The sequence below is a fragment of the Helobdella robusta genome (assembly GCF_000326865.2).
Source record: "Helobdella robusta unplaced genomic scaffold HELROscaffold_9, whole genome shotgun sequence".
NCBI lineage: Eukaryota > Metazoa > Annelida > Clitellata > Rhynchobdellida > Glossiphoniidae > Helobdella > Helobdella robusta.
In genome coordinates this window covers 777,355-788,108 of record NW_008705512.1, presented here as the reverse complement: position 1 = coordinate 788,108, position 10,754 = coordinate 777,355, and the positions used below count along the sequence as shown (strand labels likewise).

Here is a 10,754-nt window from a genome sequence, read left to right as displayed (position 1 = left end):
AGAATGATCACCAGTTGAAACAGATTGAATTTCACACCAATGCCAGCAATCAAAGTTTATCAAATTCGCCAAAAGAAAAAAATTAAATTTAGAGAAATTATTTTTTGTCTGATTTGAAAACATTTTTTACTTTTAATACAAACAACATGCTTATTTTTTCTTTACGAGCTCTTGACTTCGCATAATAAATGATGAACGGGCGAGGAGATCATTACGAATCATCGTTTTGTTGATGAAGAATATTTTTTGTGCGTCACCACCGACCAACGATTCATTGAGGATGATGTTCAGCAAAGGTTTAGCATTTATCGTTCAAATTTGAAAAACATCTGAAAAAATATTAAAATTTCAAACAAAATGGAATTACTTTTTAAGCAGATAAAAAATAATTGTTATAAAAAAAAACGTGACGCTTGGTTGACGTTTGAAATACATGAAATCGTCTGCTTCCAAGCTGACTTCAACGACGACGACGTCACTGGCTTCTTTTTTCAACAACTTCACTGCAATGTACTGTTGCAACATGTTAAGTGAACAATCGTTTGAGACTGCTGGTCACGTTTGCATTGAAAAAGTAAATCACTTAAGTCGGCTAACTTCAACAAATTTCATTTGCCAAACATTTAATTAATTAAATGAAGAGTTTTGACACGTGAAACATCCAGCGAATATTCAATCGAAGAAATTCTTTCAGTCGGGAAATTAAGAAGTGTTGCGTGTGTAAGAAGAGTTATGTGCAGTGTCAGAAGTGTGGGCGGATTATTGGGTCTCCAGTCCACGCAAAATAATATTTTAGACAATATGCATATATTTTATCTTCAATTCAATCTAAATGTTCGTAAAAAAATGCTTAACATTTTCCTCTCTCGTGGGACTGACATTAAAAACAGGTTGAGTGGAAAATAGCCATCAACATTTTACAAATTTCAGGCCTTCCAACCAAAAAATGTTGATGTACATACCAGGCATGCAACAAATTTAATGTTGCAGCTGTCATATTCGCAGAGACATCATTTTGAAGTGTTACATCATTTAAATAGAGTATCATTATTTCCAATAAAAAGTTTATTTCAACAAAAATTTTAACAATCAAAACTATTAGTGAGCACAGACAATTCTGTTCAGTTCGAGGACGACAATATCGGTTGGAAGCAAATAATTTATTGTTAAATGCCACTTTGAATAGTAAAAATGACTCCAAAACAGAAGTTCTGAGTTCGGTACGTTCATGTAAATGTATATAACTACCAATGTCTTAATTGATGTAACGTTCTGATTGCCAGTGTGTGTGCGTGCATCGCTCTGCTAATGTTATTTTATAGGTTTACGGGAATTTGTTGTGCAAGTTGAGGTAAACGTGAGTTATCGTACAGTGGGCAGGTAAGCATGTCCAAATTAGCCGAGCGCGTTGGAGAGAATAAATGACAAAGATATATGCCGGCAACGTTTTTATGTCAACATTACAAACAAATTCTACAAATCTTTTACAAGAAAATAATAATATTAATAATTCAACTATAAATATTTTTGCACAAGCTTACAAAAAATCTACATAAACAAATTTGAGATTTTGCAAACAAATCTAAAAGGATGTTTTCATAAAGTGGGAGACTGTTTTCAGACTTGCAGTAAGCACCTTGTTGGTGGAAACATATCTCAACAACTCCTCTAAAAAATACATGAACCCCATCCAAGACCAGCAACGTTCCGCACACTAAAAACACAACCAACTCAGGCAGCATCATCATTCAATAACATCAACAATAACGTTAACAACATCAACATGAAATTTTAAACTGTTTTGCATAGTATCAGAAACAAAGTATACACACAAAAAATAATATCAATTCTGAACAGCAAGCACTTCAAAACAACGAACCATTCAAAACTTCCCTTTTTAAACATTTTTCTGCATATTTATTCACTTAAATAGCACGGCTTGTATATTTTATTTTTGAGTGGGCATAAGGAAACGTGTTTCTCCGCGCTCATTATTCCATAAATAAAGAAAATTCATCTCCGCAACAAACAACAACTTTCAACTGTGCATAAACTCAAAACAACACACAACAACCGCGGAAACACAACAACACACAAACTCATTAAAAACACAACCACATACACTAACATTGGAAACACAACATCGAGTTGAACCAATCAAAAATATCAAATAGCAACAACAACAACGACTATCAATAACATGAACGCCAACCAACTGGACAGCAACAAACAGCATCAAAACACCCTGCGGTAGAATATGAATAAAAAGTTGAAGTTCTCACTGCCGATGTATGTTCTTGGATATCTTTTCAGAATGTCTTAAAATTGAAAACTCTCTCACCAATACGTTCACTGGGAAAATGTTTGAGGCAATTTTGCACGAGCCACACTCCCCAATACAAACCACTTCCACATTCGTGCTGAAATTTGCATATTCATGAGTAAATAGGAAATTATTATTTTGAATTTAATACTAAAAAATGTGAAAGATTAAAAGAATGGGAAAATAAAAAAGTTGAAAAAGTTAAAATTTTAATAGTCTAAAAAATTAAGTAGAAAAGAAGGGATGAATGAAACAAATGATAGACTGAGCGACGAGCAAACGCTGCATCTATTCTACAAACATCAACATCCATATCCACATTTATAGCTTCCTACGTAATGTACATAGAAGAACATACATCGGTGCGTACATGATTCCATGCCATTTATTCCGCCAACGAAAAGTGTTCAAAAGTTTTGCATCTACACGTGTGTGGAATAGAAACTGATGAACATTTCCATTTCACTCTATACATACACGCTTAAATGTATAATACAAATACACACTGGTATTTAACCAACCTCTATGTATGCAGCACCTCTATGAGCACAACAAATATTTGCAACATTAAAAATCTTGAAATTTATGAAGAAAAGAGAGAAAGGAAAGAGAGGGGAGAGAAAGAGACTCTGTAAGAGGCACTGTAAGAGCGGCAGACGTGATGGCAGGAACATTAATATTATCGCCTGTTGAAATCAGCGTGACTATAAAACACGTTAATAAGACGGAATCAGGCCAAGAATAACTTGCAAACATGTTAAATATTCATTGGCAAGTGCCTCGCTGTGTGTGTCAGGATGCAATAAATATATGATTGCTTGCATCAACGTCTCCAAGCATGTCTTTCGGTGTGTTTGTTTGTATGTGTTTGGTTATGTACGTATGTGTATGTGTGAAGGTCTCTGTATCATTTATGTATGTATTTGTATGAATGATGTGTATGTGTGTTTGTCTTTATGTTGGAGAAATATATGCGTGGGTTTTTAAATTTGAACTGCGTCATTATCGTATCTTAACTCAGATAGGAGCATAAACACTTGAACGCAAGAAAGTTAATCATTAAACATTGGTAAAAGAATTGTTGTAATGTTTAAACACTGAAAAATATTCCTCAAATACTCTCTGGAATTAATTTTATGTTGATGCTGACATATTTAAACAATTTAACTTTTTGTTATATCTGCAAATAAATCAACTATCGCATGCATATAATATGTTATATAATAGATGTTGTTTTCAGTTCCATGGACAAACATCAGCGAAAATAATTTGATGATTGTACACACAACCAACTCTCAACCTACCAAAACGCATATCACAAACACAGGCATACGCAGATACCAACAAACAAACACGCACTCAGACACGCACACACAAACAAACACATGCACACGCACACGCGCACACACAAACAAACACATGCACACGCACACAATGAAGCCCCCTACCTATCGCTGACCAATGTAATATTCACGTGACTTCAAATGGCGTAGCAGCGGTTGTTTTGACGTTTATTGCGTAAATGTCTGGGCGATTGTACAGAAAATGTGCATCCTTATGTGAGCTAATGCGTTTTACGCAGGCTGCCAGTGCTATGGATATTTATATTTATAATTGAATAATTTAAAATCAATTGGCTCAATTCGTGCTGAAACGGTTGAATTGGCTTCTTTTTTGAAGAAATTTGTCGTTTGCATCTGTTTATAAAAGACGGATATAAAAGACAAAAAATAATTTAATACAAATAAAGAAACAGAATGAAATTTGGAATTTTCGAACTTGGAGTTCCGGTTACAACTTGTTACCAAAAATAGCCTTCCATATTTTTCGTAAATTTTATTTCAATTTGAGTTATGTGGGTTGAATAAACTTTCATGTTTTAACAAACGGAAACCATTTTGTTTATTTTCGCTATTTTTTTCAAAAATTTGAAGATGATTGAGGAGCTTCCCTGTCTGGTTTGCAAAGTTTGTGCACACCGCAGGCACGCCAGGTGATAAATTGTCCAACTGGCTTATTTGTTTTATTTCTTTTCCACCTCAAGCTGCAAGTTGAAATGCCAATAAACTTAAAAATTCAACGAACAAAAATTTCTTTTAAACGGCACGAAAATGTGAAACATCTACAGCTTACTTTTTCATGTTGCAATCATTCTTAGTTGAAAACTATTATTATTTTATTTTGATTGGTAAAACTAACAAAAAATTATCTCGGTTAGTTTTCAGGACTCGTTGAGTTTGATGCAGTCAAAGAAGGAATCCGCGACAAAATGTTTTACAACGAATTGCCAAGAAATTTGTATTCTTATATAACTACAATATTTTGGTGAAATGTTTGTCGCACTAAAACATAAACAGTCAAAAGTTGAACAGGATTATAAGTTGAAGTTAGACTTCCATCACAGACTGATCACTGACTTTCCAGATGTGCATGAGGTCTCACAAACTTTGACGTCTGGAATAAACTGTTGCAACAGTCAGCATGGCAAACAAATCTCAAGTATCGGGCATGTTTGTACGAAGACAAGGTAATATTTTCAATGTAGTCTGCTTGTAGGAGAAAAGTTACAAGCGATGTATTATAGTTAGACAGCTGAAGAAATGTGACAGTGTTTCAACAACGATGCCAACATTTTCAACAGATCTGTTTGTGATTGTGCAAAGAAAGAGCAAAAATGTGTCATGATTAAATTTTGTTATATTATTCTGTATATATATATATATATATATATATATATTTTGTTTTTTTTTATTTATTTTTATTTTCATTATAGAGAACCAAAAAAGTTTAAAATAAACTTGTGGAGAGGCCACCCTTAACTAAGTCATTAATAAACATAAAGGTTCAAAGGTTAGAAAATTAAGAAACTCAATTTCAGCGTTTAAATGCATTCAAATACTATATCGAAATTTTATAAAAATGTTAACTCGAATGAAATACATTCAGATAATACTTCTGAACCAGTCAAATAATCATAATAATAATGGACAGACAAAAACACACACGCACCACACACACGCACGCACAACACACACCCACACATCCATTTATATTTAAACAACAGCTATATATTAATGTATATAAATCGTTAGATGGTGGTTTCGGGGTAAAGTAAGTAAAGCTGAGATCGCAACCTTTTTTTGAAGAGTTGCTTGTTTGTTATGTTATGAATGGCATGAGGCACAAATAATTTCCAAATTTTAGGGCCAGTTGTTTTTAAACTTGTAGAGATGAGTTTAAGGCAAGTTTTTACTGAGTTGATAGTAGTTTTGAGAGTTTGAACAGATTCACTGAGTGTAAAAAAGTTAGAAAAAAATGAGGGAAGTAAATTATTTAAGAATTTGAAAACAAAAATAGCTGTGAAATAAATGTATTAATCGACAAAATATTATGTTTAATAAAAAAAGAGCAAGTGAGAGAGAAAGGGTTCAAGTTGAAGATTAAGCGTATAGCTCTTTTTTGTGACAATATCATACAATGAAGATGGGTTTTTGGTGAGTTACCCCAAATGGTTATGCAGTAAGTGAAATGAGGATAAATAAAAGCATAGTAGAGTTTTTTTAAGGCGGATTTGATTTATTTGTGCTTGATTTTGTAGAAAAGACCTATGAGTTTGTTAATTTTAGAGGAGATAGATTGTAGATGAGATTCCCGAGAAAGATTTTCAGAAATGGTTATACCTAAAAATTTAGAAGAAGATGCACGACTTATTGAGATATTGTTGATATTAAGGTTTAGGTTTGGAGACAAATTTGATAAGATTTTTGGGCCAAAGATGATATAAGAACACTTAGAGTAGTTTATTATGAATTTATTAGCAGAGAACTAACCAGAATATTTAGAGAGCACTTGGTTAATTGAGTCAGAGCAGTTTGAGATGTTATCAGGAGTAAATAGGAGGTTGGTATCGTTAGCATAAAGCAAACATTTAATATCGGTAGATACATTTTGGATACCGTTTTTATAGATTAGAAAAAGTAGAGGGCCTAAGATTGAGCCTTGAGGTACGCCGTTTAGGATGAAGGCCGTAGTAGATTGGTGGTTTTCAACGGAGACGTATTGTTTACGTGATGAGAGATAACTCTTAATCCAATCGTTGGCTACGTTTCTGACACCATAAAGTTTTAGTTTGTTTAGTAAGATGTTATGATTGATTACATCAAATGCTTTGGAAAGGTCTAAAAATAATCCAACTGAAAGCTTTTTGTCATTCAACCTGGATAAAATGTGATGTATGAAATCAAGAGTAGCAAGCTCTGTGGAGTGGTTTGGCCTGAAACCGTATTGATTATTGCAAAAAATTTTGTTGGCATCAAAAAAGGAGAACAACCTAGTATAAACTAATTTTTCAAGAAGTTTGGATAGTGGAGAGAGAAGAGAAATGGGTCTATAGTTATTGATGTCTTCTGGTTTATATATATATATATATATATATATATATATATATATATATTACAATATTCTATAAATTCTACCGAATGTTTGGCGTTAATATATTATATTATTTATAGAAGATTAATATATTAACGCCAAACATTCGGTAAAATTTATAGAATATTGTAAAAATTATGGTCTATATATATATATATATATATATATATATATATGGAAATAACCAAATATATATATATATATAACCATATATATATATATATATATAAATATATATATATATATATATATATGGAAATAACCAAGTTGTTTTGCAGTAAGGTTTCAAAATAAGGATTTACTTTAGATGACAACAATACTTGGGTAAATTAAGTAATTTATAAATTATTTCAAAATTTTCATTCATCAAAAGCATATTTTTAATATTGTATTTACAAACAAACTAACATGTCCACATTTTTTTAAATTTGTAAAAAAAATTTAATTTCTAACATCCATTAAAAAATTCCACCGACGTTTTCTGCTTGGAAAGTTTACAAAAGCATTTAAAAGTACAAAAAGACTTTTTTTTACAAACCAGCCTCAACTCTCATATATTTGAAATAAACATTTATGAAATTTTTTTTAATCGTTAGTCACTTTTCTAATTATTTTTAAAAACACCTAAAACTTTCAGACTTTGGCTGGACATGACGAAGTAATCAAATGCACTCATTTGAGAAATTTGAAGTGTGTTTGCAATGGCTCGCAAGCCGTTGAAAAATCACCTAAAATTTCTTCAAAAAAACAAACTGAAGAACATTTGATATTTTTTTATTAAACTTGAGAGATTAAATTAATGTTTTATTTTTTTAATAGTTTTTAAATAAACAATTGGAAGTCGTTAAAAATAAAATATTACGAGGTTCCAAAACAAACAAACAAGTGAATGAACAAACATATAAAGTTGACATAATTGTGGTAAAATAAAAAAAACTTTCGAGAAAAAAATGGAATATATCAAGATCCAAGACTGATAAACTAACATTTTGATAAATTAGCATGGGAGGAAATATTTACATGAAACATTCATATATTTAGATCTATTTACCTGTCTATTTGTTAAGTTCATCTATCAAAAACTACTCGTATAGGTAAATAAATAAATATAGCGAATAGCACATGCTGTTTAATTGTTTCTTTATTCGTTCATTCATCCATTTATTAACCTTCCCCGGTGATTAATATTCATTTAATAATATGCATTTACTATTTATTCGTTCAGTTGTTTATTTGTACGAGCACTTGTTTGTTTCATTTCGTAAAAACCTCCGCGTGTGCGTGTGCGTGTGGACGTTCAAAAGTGTGTTCTACTACGGTTAAATAGACCATTTGAAGTATGGAGTAAAAAAGTATAAATTAAAAAGGATGGAGTAAGGACAATGTAGTATGGAGTATGTGGAGACTGGAGTACGTAATATGTCGTATGAACTATGTAGTATGTGGAGTATGTAGTATGGAGTGGCGAGCTCATGCAATGCAGGCTTCTGTGTTGCTCGCTATCGCATGTGGCATCGACCTCATTAAATTTTCGAACTCAATTTTCTTTAATACGAAATGATCGAAATCACACCGAGTGTGCAAATCTTGTTTCTTGGTTTCTGTATGTTGTTGGTTTTGTTGTTGTTGATGATGTTGTTGTTGTTGATGATGATTTTGTTGTTGCTGTTTTCACGTATCTGTGAAATGTTGTGTTGTAGTTCTTGTATGTGTGCGTGTTGTGTTTATGTGTGTGTATGCGTGCGAGTTGTGTGTATGTTTGTGTGTGTGCGTGCGTGTGTGTGTGTGTGTGTGTGTGTGTGTGTTGAATTTTTTTTATCGTATATGTTGTTGATTTAGTGGTTTTTTTGTTGTTGATGTTGTTAGATCGACTGTCGTTGATGAGGTTGTTGTTAAAATATTTTCAATTGTTTTCCATGCTGTTTGTGTTTTGGGTTCATCAGTAATTAAAAAATTTACGCAATAACGCATGTAAATTTTGAGTTCATTTGTGTTGAAAATGAGTTGTTTTTGTTTGAGGAACTGTGGCGAGTTTTTAAATGTCATTGTTGTTGTTCACAATGATTACGGTGTACACATATGAGATAGATAGGAATCCGTGACAAAATTGATTATTAGTTGCATGGTCCTTTTTTGTTTGTTTTGTTCCGGTGTTACTTTTAGAGCCGTGATTTTGCAGATTTTGAAAATGTTGTTGCTGTTGCTGTTCACGACATGCATTTGTGAGGTTATGAAGGGCGATGCCAAATTTTACCTTCTCTTGCTTGCAATTTGTGTTAGTTATGAGGACAGCAATGCTGGCATGACGTCTTTGGTTGGTCTCATGTTTGCCTTTGGTTTGTATCGATATGAAAGTGGTTTGTTGTTGGGGACATGGTTCACATGTTAATATCCGTAGCTTAAATTAAACACACGTGGCACTTTTTTCATTATGCTTTCATTATAAAAACGTAGATTTTGAATTTTTTGCTTTGAAAAATTATTTAATGTCGTTTTTTTTTAAATTTATTTCAAATGTTAAAAAATACCGCTGAGCGGTATATAATAAAAATTTTGTCTAAAAATTTTTTCACTCACCATCGAAGCGATGTTTTGTTTTCTAAATTAATTCATGAATTTCAATTATTTCAACGAAACTTCATATGATTTAACATGTCTACTCATAAGCAAAAAAATGTTAGCACAAACGAGCCAACAACTCAGAGCCACTCCTCAACCATGCGGCTGGCTAATTTTTGCAGCCGATCCGCGTTTTTATTTTGTCCACGCAATATTTTGGCGTTAATTAAGATAAAAAGCTGCACTTTAACGCCATTTTGAAAGCATGAATGAGTGAATAATTTAACAGTTCGTAACAAACACGTGCATTTTATAATGAAATTACATTTGGTTAAATTTTTAATGGAAGAAAAATAAAAACAGCTGTTCATCTGTTTTTGTCTTCGTCGACCTCTCTATGCCACTTGTTCATTATTTCGAAATGATTTCACCGCACACCAAAGCATTAGCAGTCGTTGAAGAAAGACAAGATAGGAAGTATAAATCACCATAACAATCTTTGTTACTTTTGCAATGAAGAATTATTTAAAAAAATTAAAATAAAATTAACACAATTCAGTTGACGCTGTACGATTTCGGTGTCACGACCAGCTATCAACACCACCATCAACTACAGCTACCACAACATCAACAACAACATCATCAACAACAGCAGCTGAAACCAAACTACTTACCTTCCAATCTACCACACGAAACATCTACTATTTGCGATGCCTACCTAAAAATTAGGGACGTCGGCCACCAATCAGAATCCACCATTTGTGGTGGGAGGTCACGTGAGCGTCTTATTCACCAATCAGAGAGCGGTAGAGTTGAAATCACGTTTTTATACAGCGAGAAGGGCAAAGACAATGATGATGACGATGGCGATGATGATGACGATGACGATGATGGTAGAAACAATGGTCATGTTCGTTTCATGCTAAAATATGAAGGTGAGTCTTGCTTTTCTCATTGTTCGTTTGTCGTTATGTTGTCTCCGAGTTGTTGTTGTGTTTGATGTGTTGTGAGGTTAATTAATTAGAATGAGTGATCCTGGTCATAAATGAGCTGACCACATCATTCAACATTAAGAGTGGTGGTCCTAAATGAATTCTTTCCATTTGTCCGATGATGTCTTTCAAATTCATGACAGGCTGCACGGTGCAATTTTAAAATTAATTTTGGTTCTTTAACATTGACTGGTCGTCGTGTTTTGATAACATTGTAGAAATATTAGCGCTGATTATCTGAATAGTGAATAATTATTGTTAAGCCATCGACAGAACTTTAATGCTCGTTCAATTTGCCCCCAAACAGCGGTTGGTTGCGTTGATCCGCTGCTCAACAATCCCTTACTGACCATGCTGAGAAGAGAGTCGAGGACGGCGGTCATCAGTTGCAACTTCACCAACCAGGTCTGGCACCTCGTCTGCCAGGGCAGCAGCTGGATTGGCAGGAT

General features: G+C 33.0%; 1 protein-coding gene across 1 annotated transcript in view; it reads left to right on the top strand.

Annotated features, from left to right (window-relative positions):
* Positions 1-9,406: 9,406 nt before the first annotated feature.
* Positions 9,407-10,754, top strand: part of HELRODRAFT_165998 (hypothetical protein) — a gene marked incomplete at both ends in the record, with an annotated part of 4,556 nt that continues 3,208 nt past the window's right edge. Inside the window, 3 exons of the mRNA XM_009033041.1 lie at positions 9,407-9,430; positions 9,873-10,248; positions 10,613-10,710. Coding sequence (XP_009031289.1) covers positions 9,407-9,430; positions 9,873-10,248; positions 10,613-10,710 — 498 coding nt within the window. The remainder of the gene's footprint in view (positions 9,431-9,872; positions 10,249-10,612; positions 10,711-10,754) is intronic.